This window comes from Hetaerina americana, unplaced genomic scaffold, assembly GCF_022747635.1.
Source record: "Hetaerina americana unplaced genomic scaffold, ioHetAmer1.1.p SCAF_17, whole genome shotgun sequence".
In the NCBI taxonomy this organism is placed as follows: Eukaryota; Metazoa; Arthropoda; class Insecta; order Odonata; family Calopterygidae; genus Hetaerina; species Hetaerina americana.
In genome coordinates, this window is record NW_027286730.1 from 2,535,148 (window position 1) to 2,553,783 (window position 18,636).

The following is an 18,636-nucleotide window of genomic DNA, read 5'->3' on the forward strand; positions in this document are numbered from 1 at the left end:
GATGCTGGATATGGGAAACATTGGAGACCGGTGATGAAATACGTAGCATTATAATAATCTGTGTATTGGTTATTTTTTGATTTCCTCGAATATTACTGTAATCTGTTCCCTATTTCTAAAGCCTACAATGCTTATGAATTATTTCATTTAATATCTTTAGTTTAAATCTTTCGATCAAATGTTTTTAGAATTACAGTAAAAAGAGTCAAATAATTTTAATTTAATGTTAGCACTCATACAGTTGTATCAATGGACAATTCCACGCAAATAGGTACTAATGCAGGGCATGAATACGCAAGGAAAATTAAAGATGTATTTTTTGTAGTAGATAACAGCTCTTCATATATACGAGTATTTCAGTTCGATTATACAAGTTTATAGCTAGTCAATCACTATTTATCGACTATTACGGCAACATCGACAGCATACCTATTTATTCATTTTTGATGAATCATTTCTGTTTTTTTTTTAACCATTATCGTTTTTTCTCCCGGAAAAACTGGGAAACAGTTGTTGCTGAATGTCTTTTGATTGTATCGTTTATAATTTTCATAAAGTTTGAAGTTGTTTACTCGTTGATTCTTAGTCTTGTTCTAATTTCTGGATTGTGGATAGCATATGATGCGCATTCCTACTGAGACTGCTATTGTTTTTTTCATTTGTCAAAAATCTGTTGTTTATAACTATATTCAATGTAAAAATTCAGGCATAGAATATACTATGATCATTCGTAATGGAATCCCTCATGCAAAATCGTATTTGTAATTATGTGGAGGTATCAAGCAATAACGAATATGATTTATGGTAAAAAAAATGTTTTCACTATGTTGCTAATCTTCGGTAATGGGCAGTTTTCAAATTAGTTCCCTTGTACTTGTGAATATTCAGCTTCCATATTCTCTACCTCGATGAAAATGTGACACAAGTCATTTTTTTACCTGTAAAATTACCAAATAGCGCAGGATACGAGATCTGGACGATCAAGTGGTGGGATTGAACTATTTCTATTTGGCAATTTACAAAGAAGAAAGAAGGGTCTCAAATTTTCTGGAAATAGTAAGAGATCCTCAAAATCGTTTTTCGGCCGTTAAAATCTGGTATATAAATTGTTCAATTTCCTGGGCAAGCAATGCATGACAAGACGCTGCGTAAAGTTCGAAAACATGATCGCTACTATCTTCACTCCCGAAGACGCACACTATTATACGATACTTCGTTACTTACAGCGGCAGGGCACGGATCGTCTTTTGCCGATTCTCTTCACTCTTCAATTGCTTTCTGCTAAAATAATTGACCGATGACATAATCTCTTCACCTACTAACTCTTACAGGAGATTTTTTCCGTTGTAACAAATAATTACTCAGACGAAAACAGTACATACTCGCTAATATTTGCTACGAAATGCTTTTTTTATGTGGAGTTTGTTCACAGAGAAATTTAAAGAACCATAACAAATAGAAATTTTGCTATAACTTTATTAGAGAAATGATGACATAAAACTACAAATTTATACATTGGAATGATTATCATTCCGATTTATATCTTAACACTAATGCCGAGGTACAATTTTTTGAGGGCTTTTCTTTAACAGGTGATTTAAAAGTTTATAACAAGAGTATGAGATTCACGGGATCATGGCGTGATCGCATTTTAGTTGATTGTTTTTGGGTATACCCTTGTGGTCACTATCATTGAGTATAGAAATATATTAATTTAGGTACTTGAGTTCACCTTGCTTCCTTTGCAAATCGACTCCATGTTGCGAAGGCAATCTGAGGCACAGTCAAACTCTCCCATCCCTGAAAAGCCTGGAAAGATAAAACGTATTTCCATAATATTAGTATTTTATTAGATTTGCTCCTTGGCATTCGCATGCTCTGCAAAGAAGGGGACTGGGTGAATATGAAATGGTGAATGGGGAAAAATTGTGCAATTTAGTACAATTAAGGTCATAGAGACCTAGGTCATGAACATGGAGGAGTTAATTCCATACTCGTATAGGGATTTAAACGAATCACTTTTTTATTATCTAACCGAGTTCTGTTTGCCTTTAATGGGCATTTCTTTAGATTGAAAGCCTTCTCCATTATCCATATTCTGTATACTATACAAATTCTGTACACTACGCATACATATTCTCTGTACTATTCATCTTGTATTCTTTCTTCTTCCTTCAGCAGTAATTTATTTGGATAAATAGCGTGACTCTTCCAGTTTTTTTCCCTAGTATTGCCTGGGGATTATTTTACCTATTTTGAATGCAGATCATAGTTTTATTATAGTATTTCTCGAGGCTTTAATTTTTCATCTCCTTAATACAAGCTTGTATCTTTGTCAGAAATTATTTCTTATGTTAAGGTAAAGCTAAAGGTCCGCAAATAGTAACAAGTATATCCTTTCGCCGCATGTTCATACGCTGACTTTTATATTCTTTTTCTTGATTTCTTTACCTTCTCAATACATACATTCAAATACCAAAGGCGATAATGAGCAACCTTGACTTATTCTTTTTTCAGTTGAGCTTCCTCCCTTATTGTCTTTTCATTTTACGTAATTCCAATTAATTTTAGGGTAATATACATCATATTCCAGTTCATGTTGCCGAAAGCTTTCTCCATCTTCTCTTCTACGTTGAGGCATTTAGACAATGTTAGTGTATCGCCTCAATTAATTCCTAAGACAGTGTGGCTTTATTGCTCAATATTTATAACTGAACCTCGAACGAGGAGACTCAAGAAAGAGCGGTTCAGCTCCGCGAAAGAATTGTTCAATACATGTATGATATTTTGAGTGTTTGGTGTAATAATTAAGAGGCGAGCCAAGTTATTGCTGGCTCTATGTGGACTAATGAATAATCCTTTACTTGCTAGGGGATAATGTTTTACCATTAAAGTTCGGTAAAGTATTGAAGAGGGTGCAATATAAGTGAGCATTTTCAAAATATCATTCAATACGCTATCAAACCTTTTAATTAAATATTATGCGGTCGTTATTGGGCTCAACATTGAAATGATATTGATCGTAAAAGTATAAATAAAAAATATAAATAATCTACGTCTTCAAAACTATGTACAGTTGGAAACTGATGGACGATTTGGAGACTCAACTACTAAAAAAAGATTCCGAAAACACATCGAAAAGTGTTGGATCCAAAATCGTTTGATCCAAGCACAGATCCTGACTATTGGGATACCGTACTGCTCAAGATGTTCTTATTAATAACCGTTTGCGATGACTGAAATTTCAATGCAATCCTGCATTTCTTGCTTGGAGCAACAGTGCTATTACAATTAAACGTAATTGTTTTGACTTGAGGCTTAGAGCAAACAAGCAGCAACTAGTTGCAAGATGCTAGCATTTTACGCTTTCGATCTATTGCCAGAAATTTGTTCAAAGAGTATCGGATTGTAGGGAAACGGAATGTCACAGGTGGACACGGCGTCGGCCAGTCGCGTGTCCGACACGCGCCTCCGACGCTGCTTTGACGGGACTTGCGCCAGAAATTCGAGAACTCGTGCGGACGCCCATCCAGGGGCGGTAGGGGAAGAAGATGCGACTGAGGGGAAACCGGGGGAGGACGAGGGTCAGGGTTACATGTCCGCGGCGGGAATCGGCGATCCAGGACCAGGGATTGGGGTGAGGCATATATATTTTTTTGGCGTGGGGTCTGAGGATTGTGTTCGTCCGCTTAGGAGAAGGGAAGGAGGAGAGAGAGAGAGAGTGTTGTATTAATGTTTGGGGCAAGGGATTAAATCGGGATGCTGCGCCGAATTGTGAGATGTAGGAGGGGGTGTTGGTCGTGGTGCATTGCGCTTGGAGAGGAGGAGACCCGAATGGAGGGAGAAGGAGGACAGGTGGGTCGCGCCCAGGGCCGAGTGCGACGCAGCTGACGGATTCCCACGTCCCGCGTCCGGCCGTCCCTCCGCCCCGAGCGATCCCCAATACGACCAACCCTCCGCTACTCTTGTCCCCCTTCCCTCCCTCCCGATAAACCATCGTGTCCCAGTGGTGGGTGCCATGGTGGCCCTGTGTGGGTCGAGTGGGGTCGGTAGGGTGGGTGAGGGGAGGGGAAGAGCAGGGGTCCAGGGAGCAGGGGGAAGACGCATCGATGCCCAGCCCAAAGTCACCTCGCGTGATATCTTGGGCGGCTACATGATTATAGTCGAGCGGCTATCAGCTATATTTTGGGATCAGGGTTTTTATTAATGCGTGTTGCTGACGTCAATGTAGGCTATGACACGCGTTCGCATACCTATCTATCTTTGATCCCGCGCCCCGAATTGAGGTGGAAAACCGTGGTAGAAAACGATCGGTTCTTTTCAACCCGAACTAATCGACTAAGCGGGTGATAGAGACTGTCTAGCCGCTCTCCTTGTTTGTAATTTCTCTGCCAGAATTATCAAGAGGGGTAAGAAATGATAAAAGCACTGCTCTTTATATGGCCCTAAATTCATTCAAGAGCAATGCTTCTATAGTGCATGCGTTATAGCAATTTATGAACTAATGTGGTATGTTATTCCGAAAAAAACTCCCAAAAGTCAATTTCTTTCAATTCCAAAATAGGATACGTTTATTATATTACTTCCCAATTCGATGATTTGAGGCTTTACTTTGCGAAAATTCATGATCCCTGAATAAATAAGCTTGGATATTTTTCACACAAATAACTTTATTATACTACAACCGGTTTCGACGCATAGACGAAATAATCAGGTATGTGATAATACTTGTGATGTCGCCTATGTGTAAAAACCGGTAGTATCATAATAAAGTTTTTTGGGTGAGAAAATGCGAAGTTTATTTATCCAGTGGCATGACTTCAAAGTTAAGGAATGAAATTATTTCGATTCATCGTAGCAGCTAAAATTTTAGCAGCTGCTATGAAGTATTTAGCTGCAGCCAAATTATATTACTTATTTATTTCGTGAATAGGATAGTTATGAGCTTCTAAAATATTTCGTGCATTAATATTTAAAATGACTTGACCATTCTAATTCTTTATGTTCTTTTCCTAATTGTCTGTGAACTTGTTGCTATTGTTTATTTTGTTGAACTACCAAAATTTATTAAGAGTATTTATTGAACGTATTTCGAAAATTAAAGGACACATAAATAGTTTATTAGACTGCTAATAACGAAATTAAAATCATGATTACACAATTGCTGTATTCAACCAAGTAGTAATTATGATGGAGTGTCGAGTTACATTCCACGTCACAAAAATCTTTGGGCCTAGAAAATTAACCATCGAGCACACATGGCAACAATGAAATTAAAACCAAGTCGCCGTAAACTATAGTTGTGAATTCTATCGAAATTTCTGTTCGATTTTCTTTGAAGCTCGTCAATAGGCTTATGTGGAGCTGAGCAACTGGAATCTCAGTAGTTGGCTTGGCAGAAATAAAAAATTACCCAACCGAGCAATGAACTTGTGACCGTCATTTATGCGTCCGACTGCTTTTACTATTTACGATTGAATCGCAAGCAAAGACGTGTAATTAGAATGTTCTGGATGCTCTATTCGACTTTGATGTATAGAATTTGAATTTACCTACATTTGCTAAAACTAGGTATCGGTATCCATGCAATTCCAGTCGCCAGAAGGAAGTTAATTAGCATTTAAGACTCGGGATGGGCAAAATTAGCGCGCGATCATAGGCCTGTGACACGAGGGCGGAGTCACAAGCCGCGAACAAGTGGCACTAACCCCGGGTCAGCCGTGGCACAATTATCGAAATCCCGAGAGTGATGGATGCGCTGGCCGGTCTCGGGCCCTTTTAAAGCCCTTTTAAAGCGCTGCGGGGGGGAGGTAATGGGTCGTTCAAGGGAGGTCCCTTGTCGTTGTAGGGCCGCCTTCGGACGATAAGGAGGGGAGGATGGGGAACCTGGGGTGCAGGGTGGTGTGGATGGAAGGGGGAGGAGGGCGTCGGCCCGGAGAAGGGGTTACGCTTCAAATTGTGCGCAATAGAGGGAGAATGGGTTCCAGTACAATGAATGGCGTTGGGGAGTGGGGGAGGTGGACGAGGGCAGAGGGGTGCATTTGGAGTCGGGGTGGGTACGGAAGCACCTGTGTTCCCTTTATTTCTGCGGGTCGCCCTGACTCGCCCACCCTCCCAGCACCATCACCACCACCACTACCAAACAACCACCAAGGAAAATCTCCCATCACCTTGCTTTCTCCAGCACTCCTCTCACCATCCCTCTGCCACCCACACAAACTCTCTTACACCCCACTCTTATCCTTGCATTAGAAAACTCCAGGCTCCCTGTGGGACGGCATAACTATCTAACCATCCAGAGGGTAAGTCCGAATTCTTAGTACAACAACACTCCTCGTCAGGGCAGTGAGAAACTCTTATACCAGTATTCGTCGTGTTCAAGTTTTTTGTAGGATTTTAGGTATTATAGGTTTAATACTATTACGAAATATGTTCCGTGCTTAAATTCTCAATTTTTTAGATTCATTAATTGAACTTGGATGAATGAATGAATTTACTTAATTTACATGAATTTAAGGTACTCGACGGCATAATTCATTCTGAATTTCGAAGCATGCATGGAATAATATAATTTGTAATTAAGTATTTGGCGCACAATCAACAAATAATTGTGCTATTCGCAGTAACTAAATATAATAATGGCAAAGTTTTATTTTATGACAAGGCGTGGAAAGAAATTAGGAAGCAGTTTATCCTCGGCTGCAGCTTTACATCAATTCCTAGGTTTTAAAGTTATCACATCTATGGGTTTTATTTTTTACGTAGGTTTTATAAAAAATTATACCTCTTCCCTTTATTACCGAAAGCGTTTCCAAGGAAAATGGGAGCCAAGACTACCCAGAAACACTGCTACATGAACCGAAATCATCACCATGAAGACTTCTCAGGATTTTTCCTAGAAACCTCCGTCTCTTGTATAATATTTTTAATTTGCTTGTTCGTCTTCCGCTCTGTCCATATCATTTTAAACATTATTGAATGTTTCGTCGGTGAGTGGCAAAATTGAATCAAGTTTAAATGTGCAAGTTCTCATTTACCATTGACAACCATTATTTAATCTAATTCTTCTTGATACCCACATCTCAAAACGCTCTTACCAATGCTAATCGTGTGGCCTCGAAGGCAGAGTATCGGATCTTTACAACACTCGCTCTATATTGAAGTCTTTATAAATCTTTTCATTATTTATTTACTTAGCATGTCCGCAAACTATTGCCTTACTTTTGACAATGTGTCTTTGGACAACGCAATTTTCCTCTTAATTTCTCTGCTAATACGCCCATTTCCCTCAAAAAAGCAAGCACATTACGTGAACTTCGCCATCTACTCTAATGTTTTACCTTCAAATTTAAAGTTTAAGTTAGCCTTTCTACTTTTCTTTCTTCCCTTTTTCTTTGTTTTCTTCTGGGTAATCTTCGTCTCATACCCCATACGCATTGTGCCTGTAACGCACTCAGATATAACTGCATTCCCTAGGAAGTATTAGTAACAATTGTTCGATCATCTGCAAACGTAACTGATTCAATCACTTTGCCGCTCAGTTTTATCTCCAGCTGAAAGCATTCCCAGGCCACCCTTACTTTATCTCCGAATATAAGTTGCAAGGACCGGCGATTTTGGGCAATCCTCACTTCTTTGCATATCGCTGCCCATCTCGATTTGCCCTTCGCCATTCTTATTTTCGCAAATCCCTCCATTATAACCCTCATAATCGGCAATACTTTCATCAGCCTCTGCCCCATCGAGCGCCTTCTCAAAGTCAACGGAACACACGAATTCATTTTGATTACGAGCATTCTAATTTCATTTCTATTGCTTCTCGCATTAATGCAATGGTATCATGCTTTCCGCCTAATGATCTTCGCGTAGGTAGTTGTTTGTGCCATTATGACGATTTTCAGTACATTCTTTTCTGCCCGTTAAATTAAACTTAAGATTTTTTTGTAAAAGGTCCAAAATTGTGTTAAGATTTTGCCTTCCTAATGGATTCCATTAAAAATATTAAAATACAGTCGATAAATGTCGCCGCTCTCGGAATATGAAAGAAAAAATATTTGAGCCGTCGTCTCCTTGGAAAAGAAACGTGTTAACATTTTGATAATCCTGTATGTGTTTGACAAGCTATCGGTGATCGGGTGTTTCAGTTATGCTTTTTCGAAACTCGCGTGCGATCTGGTCAGTGGTTTTCGAGTGAAAAATTAGCATTCTACGTATTCCCATTGTTTTGTAGTGGTATGGAGAAGAATGGGAACGATATGGCGAACTCATCATTAATTAAGACTGACTGAGAGAGCTGAAAAATGAAACAAAACTCCATTGGGTTCGGGATTTAATGCCAGTGCTCCAAGCCCTGACATTGGATCGTACGAGGGTCATCCGGAAAGTAGTACCCGTTCGTGCCGCATGAAGTGCTGACGACGCGAGTAGCCGCTGGACGAGGTCAGATAGCTTCAGTGGCTTGTCTGCCTTCTCTGAGCCAAGTTGCGTGACGCTAGCATTGCCTGTGTTGTTTCTGTGATTGTTTACAATGTTTAAAAAAATTGAGAACGCCGCCAGTTGTGAAGTGAGGGCAGTGATTAAATTCCTCAATGCAAGAAACGTTCGCCCATGTGATATTCATCGCCAATTAAAGGAGGTGTATGGAGACAATGTAATGGACGAGTCGTCTGTTCGGCGGTGGTGTCGCAACTTCAACATGGGGAGGGGGAACACACACGACGATGAGCGTTCGGAGAGACCGTCTGTCATTACAGACCAACTGGTGAGCTCAGTTGACGAATTCGTGAGGAACGATCGGCGCGTCACAATTGATGACATCTGTGAGCATTTTCCCAATGTTTCTCGAACAATTGTTCATGAAATTGTTAAACACCATCTGCATTATGCAAAAATTTGTGCAAGATGGGTCCCTCGCGTATCTCAATGAGCTGGCGGCGAAGGACTATGCAGCAGGAATACAGAAACTTGTCACACGTTATGACAAATGCCTTAATTTGCTTGGAGATTATGTTGAGAAGTAGTTTAAAGTATCCTCTTTCAAATAAAATTTTTTATGTTTGTTAATATTTACTTTTGTGTCTTTATTTCACGAACGGGTACTACTTTCCGGATGACCCTCGTAGTTCAGGGCAACCTTGATTTCATTGTTCATTACCGCGCGGTCCTCTCATAAGACCTTCTTGTTCCCCGAACCCCCCTTCCCTTCCCCGTCTCTCAATTTTTGTCGTCTCGTCAATCCCAACCCCCTCTCCGCACATCATCTTGTCGGGAGCAACGAACCGCGCTTTAACAGGCGGTCGCTTTCCCCTCAACTCCCCATTCTCCCTCTTTTATTTCCTTTCACCCTATGCTGCATCTCTCCGCCTCTCCATTCTTCGTCTCCATCCGCCATTTGATGTCATGATATCAGGAACACGTGACGGCAATAACTATGGGAAAAATAGCACACGCGAAAGAGCCCATTGAAAAATCTCCTTCCATTCGGTAATACCCCATTCACTGTCGTATTGTTCCGAATGTACTTGGCAGAGTATTGCAAATCGGTAAACAATGTTCCATTAGCATATTTTCCTCTCATTAACTGTTGCTTTGCATCTATTTTTGGTGAGAAACAAACAGCTATCTATGCAGCTTCTTACACTCTATACGAAAGATTTGACTTGCATGGTTTTAATTCTCACATTTTGTTTAAAATTCATTCAAAATTTAACTCAAAATCACTTTTATTCATAAATAAAATGCAATTAATGGATTATTTTTATGGAATAGTCAATTTATCGTAAAATATTTTACTGAATCTGAAGGTTTTCCCGTTGACAGTGATTAACCTATCAATATTTTTGCAATAGTGTCATCGGTTTGCGATAAAATCTTCAGGTGTGGCAAAATAGAGCAATATCTACACTAGACTAATGAGAATGGTAGCTATAAACTATTTTTCCTACGCTTCATAAATTTGAAGGATTAAGCCCCTAACGAGGCATTTCTTTCCGTGAATAAAACATTCATCATAATAATAAAAACATGGATGCACTTGGCTATAATGGATCAATTTATTTTTACTATCATGATTTTAGCTTATGTTCATAATCTTTTATAGCGGTGGAAATATTATCTATTTTAAATTAGTTAAAGAGGGTGTTATAGTACATGAATGTGTTTTTTCTAAATAATAAAATTCTGTTTTGTGTACGTCCGGAGATGTTTCGTGAAATGATGAAATCCTCAATGGAAGTCATTTTCCTGCAAAAACTTCCTCCAACCTCAGATTGTATGCATTAATCCATAATTATATCCCACTAAGCATTCACCAAGACAAGAGAAAAATACCACACATTCTCGTATTATGGAATGTATGAGCGAGCATCGAGATGAGCGAAGAGCTAACTTTTGGGCTATTGTTACGGTAATTTTATATGTTATTAGCTCTATCTCACATGACATTAGTCTACCGATATTACTTATTTTTTCTTCCACCAATTCAACCATGTACGTATATACGGTAGCATTTCACAACGAAAGATGACTTTGCTCATTCTCGATATAATTTATTCCCGTAACTCCAGTGTTACCACAATGGTGTACTACGTAAAGTTTCGTGTAGTATCAAGTTAAGTATTTAAAAGGGCTCTCTGAAGAGAATTTAGCACACATTTGATCAAGTGCCGTCTTTAGAAGAAAAGAGAACTCGTTATTAGAATAAAATTATGCGCTAATTGTTATTGTTACCAAACATTTAACATTATTTAATACACGGATAATATAAAATATAACCATGGTATTATAAAACTATAATCTATATCATAATATGTAAATATTAAATATTTTCAACTTCATGGAGAAATCATGGGGTATTAAATTGTCATTATTATGTTATATATTGGTTTATATTTTCTAGAAATGTGTTAAAGGGGAAAAAAGTCTTACAATTAATTTTTTACTTATTATCTGAATTTTTTGACACCACTGGTGGTCGATGTTCTCCAGATGTTCCCATGAGTCAGTTGTGCTGATCATTGGATTTTTTGACGCCAAAATACCATTGCATTAGACAAAACATGCCTGCGCACAGGGCATTATGGCTAGGGATTAGACACATGCATTGTCGTACTGTTAGTGTCGTACAGCGGGAATAGGCACTTCATGGTTAATTCACTCTCATAAAACCGGACGCAATTTACCGTTTCTCATGATCTCTTTTGGTTGCTTAATTTCCCTACATCGTTGAGTCATCAGATGAAATGATATTTTAATTTGCTGGTCATATCATTTTTCTGTGAAGTTAACTCATGTCTCGGGAGTGAACGTAGCTTTCTGATATTAGGCATGCGAGTTAAAGATGATTGGGTGCTAACCTAACGCATATTTTGCTTATTGAATACCTCATATTAAACTACATTTATTGAGTTTTTAACGGAGTGTTTCAACATGTAATAAATCTCAGGAACTTGTGATTTGTGGTAAAATAAAAAAATGGAAAGGTGTAACTCAAAAGATGGAAATTGGAGGTTAAAAGGATTAATATTTTCAAGCATTAGTTTAAACGGTCATTGCGGCACTAAAAAAAAAACAATATTCAGAACAATACTTATCTTTTATGTAAAAATCGTAATTTATGATTCTAGGCACTCTTATCGAAATTTAGAGAAATGTTTTGTTGAGTGCATTAATTTATGGGAACTGGACAAAACAGTTGCCCTCAAAATTTTACTCGAGGGATCAATCAATCGCTACGTATTCTTGGCCTAATGCTTCGTTTTTTTCCCTTGATCATCGCTTTTCGTGAAATGGTGAATTTGTATATTTGGCAGAGACATCCGGTCTTCGACTCGTGAGTATTCAATTTATCAGTGCATTGGCTGCGACGCGGGATGAAGAGCAAGTGCAATGGCCCCCACCGACTTTAAATGGTATAGCCGCCAAGCCATGTCGAATCAAAGCACTCCTCCCGCCGCGGCGTATTCAATTCTCGTTCGCCCGCCCATCCTCCGGAGCCCTGATCCACGCGCATGTGCAGCGAGGGTTCGGACGCCCCCTGGCTCCGCGCTCCGGCAGCTGCATCTGACTCACGCCACGCGACACGCCGATTAACCAGTCTCCGATCGCCTGTAAGCTAATCTGAAAACCGCCGCGTCCTTGCCTTGGTGGCCTGCCCCATCTAATATCCATTCCCCACCATTTCGCCACCCCTCCTTTCTCCCACACCCCCTCCTCATCCGACCTACCCCCTCTGACTAATGCTCCATCTCTCCCCCGGGCACAGATTTCCCCGACAAACGGAAAGGGATGGAGGTTCCCCTCCCCGCAGAAAAAAGCACCCACCCCTCTCGACCACCCGACTCCCCAATGTTTACTCCGCGGGTCTCCTTCCTTTTATTTCTCATAACCTGCAGTCCCACCTTTGACGTACGTATCATATTCCTCTTGGCGGCTCACCCCTCAGCCGTGCCTCACTAAATCGGGAATCCCGCTCTCCCTAATGCTCCTAAAACGTGGCTGAGAGGTTATTTTCTAGATATGATCCTTTTATTATTTAACTTTTATTTCCCCCCACATCTACCACCCTTTTGTGATACAAATTTACCAGCTATAATTTTCAAATCCACCATTAATTGTTGAATGAATTTCCAAGCATAGGTAATTCCTCGATTGCGAATGAAATTTCAAGATGGTTGTACTTGATCCTATCATTCAAATTTCCTCTCACGTGGATTAAGTAAGCGCGATAGGTTGGCCTAGTAGGGAGAAAATTTGGCCACTGATTGGTGGGAACCTGGTGGAAGTCCATTTAAAATCAAAGCGCTGTGGTTTTTCAGATGCCAGAACTTCGTGAGAAACAGCAGGTGGCCCAGAGTAAAGAAGCTGGCCTCTCTACCCTTAATGCCGCCGTCTATCCTTGAGCTCAGTTCGACTGAACTCTACCATCACGCATAAGGACTAGCCTTCTGATTGATTACTGTGATCCATTAAAATGCAATTACAATCTTGAGTTCATAGAATTTAAGGCTATTTTTTATTGCATCCAGAAAAATGAAATAATTACTTTCTTGTGTTATTTTCTGGAGTCAGGTAGTCATTATGTCACGCGGAACAGGTCAAGAGTAAGAAATACCCTTTTTAGCTACGCGTTTATTCTAGTGAGTTTACATGACTGGATGTAAATGCACTTTCACGATTAAATTCACAGTCTGACTCCTAAGTTCAGGCTTTCTCCAATACAGATGGCTTGTATTTTAGCAGTTGCAATTCTTTCTTTTCACGCTTTTTCAATGGCCAAAAGAACTGCATTATACCTTATAATCCGAAATCCTAAATGCCATTTTGTAATTTCATATTGAGGAATATTTTGAGTAATAGATCTCTCAGGGTCATGCATAGAAAGGTGCAGGACTTTGATTGGAGAGAAGTTTGCAAGCCCTATTTTATTATTTCAAACTAAAGTGAGGATGTAAGTAATTGAATTTTATGGGAAACATATGCCCAAATTGACAGTTATGTAATCGCTATGGTTTAATCCAGGTGAAAATATTTATGAATAATTGATGACTAAAAATGCCATTCTCTTGTCTATGAAATTGAATTTATTCGGTCTTCTGTCGATTTTCTTGAGGACATTCATGCCATGGCTGCCATACTTGCGCTGATGTACTTTTATCAATAAACGCATGTTTTTAATGTTGTCAGCTGCTTCCCCTACTTGTTTCGGCATTCATTATTGTTACAAGTAAGTGTTCTGTTAGGTATTTGCCTAAGTTACCAGGATTGTAGCTTTCACCATTTGATGATGAGTTTATCTACAAGCATTTACAATCTAACATCGATGCATAGTAATCTCTTTTTCTGATTCATTATGCTCGTATGCTTATACGTACGCTTTTTATACTGGCTAAAATTGTCACACATTTAAGAAAAAACTTAAATATTCATTTAAATTTCACTTAAATTTAATTAAATGACTATTTTAATATGTAGGTAGATATACTAAAAATAAATTTACCCAAAAAATTGATGCGTTTACCTAAAGGTAATACTTACTACGATAGATAAAAATCATAGTTTACATGTATTTTTTTTGTGTTCACATCATAATATGAATGTAATAAACTTGAATGAATGAATATGAATTGAATAAAAATTTAAATGGCTGTATTCACTTAGGTGCAAATTATATATTCAAAGTTCGTTTATGATGGCCTTTATAAACATAATACATGAAGTTAAATTAAAATTGGAATTGATAACATTCATACATGCTGATATTAAAGGAAGTCACGCATGATATGAAAATAGATTTCTAAGTCGAAGGATTAGTCCTCTGTTCCGCACATGGGTGCTTCTCGCATCACCTGACTGTTCTTTTAAATTGTTTGAACAAAATTAATCAATTTATGCCAAAAATACCACACTGAACCGGATTTGCTAACTACCGATAACTTTTCGAATGTAAGAACAGAGCCCTGGGAACGAAATATAATTAATTAGGTTTTTATTAGCTATTTTTTATTTGGATTGGGTTTGGTGTGCTGAGATGCTTGAATACAAGTATGAATAAAAAAATTGGTATGCGCTGCCACGCGGAAAATGTTACATACATACACGGAGCAAGCCCTCCGACCTCTATTATGTCCCATGAGAAAGTCATGAAATGGCGGGAAATACTTTTCTATGTCCCAATGCAAAGTCCATTCTTCAGAAATCAAGCGAAATGATCACTTGCAAGCCGCCCGAAAACACTTTTATCAAGAATTTACCTTCAAAATCTTCTATTTCAAAGCTTCTTTTACCTAGTGCTTCTTATTTAGAAAAAAGTTGTTTTTCGAGAAAGAAAAGTTGTTGGGCTTGACGAACTGATCCATTCTCAAACAGAATTGAATTGCAATTGATATAGAAATTTTGTTCGCCTTCATGCGCACAAGGTATGTGGCAAAGGAGAATATTTTGAACCGGATGGAGGATGGAATTCTATAGTAGTTATTCTTTCCTGTTTAGTAGCCACCGATATAAAAAAACCTTAGAATTAATCGTTGATTAAAATGATACCGGAAAGTTAATGGGAATGCTATGAAAGTCCTAAGAACCAGGAACTTATAATCAAGGCTGTTTGCCTTGCGAATTTCTATCACGTAGGGACGTGGATGGGTTTACCGTTCTCTCAGATCACTGAATTCCGCGATGATTAATCCACTCACCTGATGTTTAATCCAGGGACTTCGGATTTTCTCGATCTGCGGAGCTTACCGCCCCTTCACGGGAACCCCCGGCTGCTCCACTCCCTCCCCCTCCGCCCTCCTTCCCTTTTTCTCCCTCCTCCCCTTCTTCTCCCTCCCCCCCTTCTTCTCCCTCCTCCCTGCTCTTCTCATCCTCCCCGCCGCCCTCCAAGGGGTCACTTGTTGCCGCTTCGCCCGTCTTGACCCGCCCCGCGCTTCCGCTCTCCTCCTCTTCCTCATCTTCCTCCACCAACATGCTTTCCTCCACGGCATGCGGGGGTGCGACTTCCTCCTCGACCGGCGTCTCCTCAAGGTCCTCGCCGGGAGAGGCGGAGGCGTCCGCCCCACTCGGGTCCCCTAGGACCTTGTACAGCTCCGCTCTAGTTTCCAGTATCTCTCTCACGATGTCTGGAAGTGGAGAGGAAGGGGTTGAAGACGATATTACGCGCGCGCGTGTGCATGCGTTTTATTCAGCGATAGCAATAAGCATTGGCTTGATAGGTGAGGGTAGAATGCATTTTTACTTCGCCCAGCGTCGTGTGAAATGTCGTCACACATCAGGGTAGGAGTTCCTCTCCATGTGGCGCCTGAAACTTCTCAGAAATAATTAGTACCAGGGAAATCACACAGCTTGGTTGAAGCTGAGGGTGTCCCAAGGCGTCGCTCGGAATCGAATCTGAACCCTCAAGTTAATAGCTCTTTATTAGCTCTGCGCTCTACCCGTTGGAATAACACATCCAAAATGCAAAAATGATAATGGGCTTCTTTAAATTTTGTATTATAATGCCATAAATTTCGTATTTACTATTATTTTTTTATTTATCATCCCCCTACAAAATGCGATTGTTAAGAATCACAGCTTTGGGTAACGAGTCATACTTCGCTCAATGTAGATAACTCGCCGTAAATGATATGGATCTTTTGGAGGAATATTTGGATTTCTTAATATTCATGAGGAAATAAAACCATAAAGGCCCTTTTATGGTTGATAAAAAACTAGAATTATACCAAGTGTAAGAGTTAAAATGAGAACTCTTTGGGTCCCTTATTAAACTTAACGTACTTACACATCCAGGAAAAATACTGTTAAGAATAAGAAAAGCACACATTCGCTATTTCAAATTAATTATCCTACCATAAGTTTCTATTTATTATTCCTTGTTGTGCCATGGTATATCAGGAATGACTCGGTATTTTATTAGAAAAACATGGCATTAATTAGAATAAATTGTCTCGAGGTATTTCTACCTTTCCGAAAAATGTGGTTTTCTAATTTCATTTTCAGTTTATCCTGAGAAACCCAGAGGTTTACTCTTAACTTCCCATCATGCCCAACCTGTAATATTCGCGAAACATTCATTTCCGAGCCGGTGACCTTTGGGTCAGCAGGGGGTTGCGTCATCAATCCGAATAATCCGGTCGGCTGAACAATGAAAATAATGAATACCATCGAAAGCGTAGATTTAAAAGTTAAAAGTTTAAGAAAGGTGTCGAAGTTCTCAATTTTTAGAATGGAATAATATTGAATTCAAATTTTAATCCTCGTTTCGGTTCTTTTTTCATGATTAAGATTATATAGTTGGCAATAAACCCAACGTGGTAGACGACTACTGAAGGCGTTGAAGAAAAGCGGAACACAGTACGGCATCGTTAGGGCCAGCGTTTCAACCGAGGCTACTCATATGTAGGAATAATCGAAAGGGCAACACTATTCTTCATTTGCTCTGTTAACATGGACGGTTTCCTACGTAATTTTGCTTATTTGGGAAGTTTATAGAAATACCATTATCATCTAGAGAAATAGTCTTGACGGTAATTACAATGTACTTTTACAATCGGTATCGTTGTGATCCTATCGATACGTAATGAATTTTTCGGAAATATTTTCTTTACATGTTTACATAAGGCCCTTCCCATCAACTTTTATGTCTTTGTAAATGTTTCTATACATAACGCAATTGTTTTCACAGGCCCATTTTAGTACCTCCTAAAATTCAATTGAAAGTTAATGCAGAAGTTTACTCAACGTATAAATCACTGACCAGTCAGAATTTATAAAAAATTGAGGCTCTTCATTACTGATTAATAAATAAAAGAGCTTTAACTGTGCAACACCATCTTTCAATTATTTAGCATTTAATGGTCGGTTTTGAATTGAAATGGCGATCATAAAACAGAGTTTTGCCTTTAACCGGAAGTTTTAGTTAATGGTATGATGATGCTGCACCACAGTGAAACATAGACCATATTAAAGGTTATTTTTTTATGTGGAATTACGAAGTTTTATTATGACGTTTATCATGGAACATTTTCATAAAGTTACGTCTCAAAGGACTTATTATGTTAAAGTTAACCTTTAGTTTAACGTGATATTATAAAACCTGACCTTAACGATTTTACCACTTTGCCCATTCTTTTATGCCAAATTCTTCCCAAATGAGTGTTTTATCTGCTTTGATTTATACTTTTATGATTGGATCTTTGACTTAGCCTTCTTATTCTTATCACGCCGTGTAACCAACCTGTAATGATCGTCCTACTAGTAATTAGTTGCTGCATCTCCTGCCTTACTTCGTCCGCTAACCATGGGACGATAGACTCCTCCGTCTCTGAAATGATAAACAGAAATAATTAGCCTGCATGTGAATATCATCTCCGTCTGACACCATAGAAGTATTAAAATAGTCACTAGATAACTAGCCATATTAATAATTCAGCTCAGAATGCACATAACTTGCTTAAGGAAATGATTTGCGGAAAATATATCCGATATAATACGAGATGTATGCTACTTTTTTGGACCCTTTCTCGTGTCAGCTTTATTGACGCGGCTATAGAATATTATCGATTATTTTTCTCCTCTTTATTCAGTTATATTGAGCAGAATGACTTTTTCCTGGGGATAACCAAAAGATAACTTTACCAGAAACAAGAATTAAAATTTTTATTGTTGGCACGCAGGTTTAATGTGCTCCTAGTATTGATCGCTTGTTTTATGGATGTCAAAAGCCGAGACGAATTTTTAGTCCTCCTACTGCCGATTAGCTTGTTTATTAATTCACACAGATCAATCATGATTTTTACGGCGCTTTTTTCCAAAAAATGATCCTGCTGGAGAAATAAAAATATGGAAATCGTCACAAAATCACCGAAATTTGAGAATTTTAGCTACTTTTATGAGGATTCAGGAAACGATAAATTGAGTGTAGGGAAGGCGGACACAAACTGGCACCCATCATGGGAAGTATTGAGTGTATCAGCTCAGGTCTTGGTTCCAGTGCTAGGTGTTGGCCAATCTATATTCACCTTCCCTTAGCTTAAATGCAATCGATTTTCGTAATCAATGTTTTCAGTAAATCGATTCACGTGACCGTAACATGATTCGAATTCAAGTGGACACTCGTCCCTCGTTCACAACTTGCTGCTCGCA

General features: G+C 39.0%; 1 protein-coding gene across 1 annotated transcript in view; it reads right to left on the reverse strand.

The window, feature by feature from the left end:
* Window positions 1-1,714: 1,714 nt before the first annotated feature.
* Rsph3 (Radial spoke head protein 3) overlaps window positions 1,715-18,636 on the reverse strand; it is a 63,386-nt gene continuing 46,464 nt past the window's right edge. Inside the window, exons 8-10 of the mRNA XM_071584286.1 lie at window positions 17,729-17,815; window positions 15,387-15,614; window positions 1,715-1,809 (exon numbers count right to left, since the gene is read on the reverse strand). Of these exons, the coding sequence (XP_071440387.1) occupies window positions 1,715-1,809; window positions 15,387-15,614; window positions 17,729-17,815 (410 nt within the window). The remainder of the gene's footprint in view (window positions 1,810-15,386; window positions 15,615-17,728; window positions 17,816-18,636) is intronic.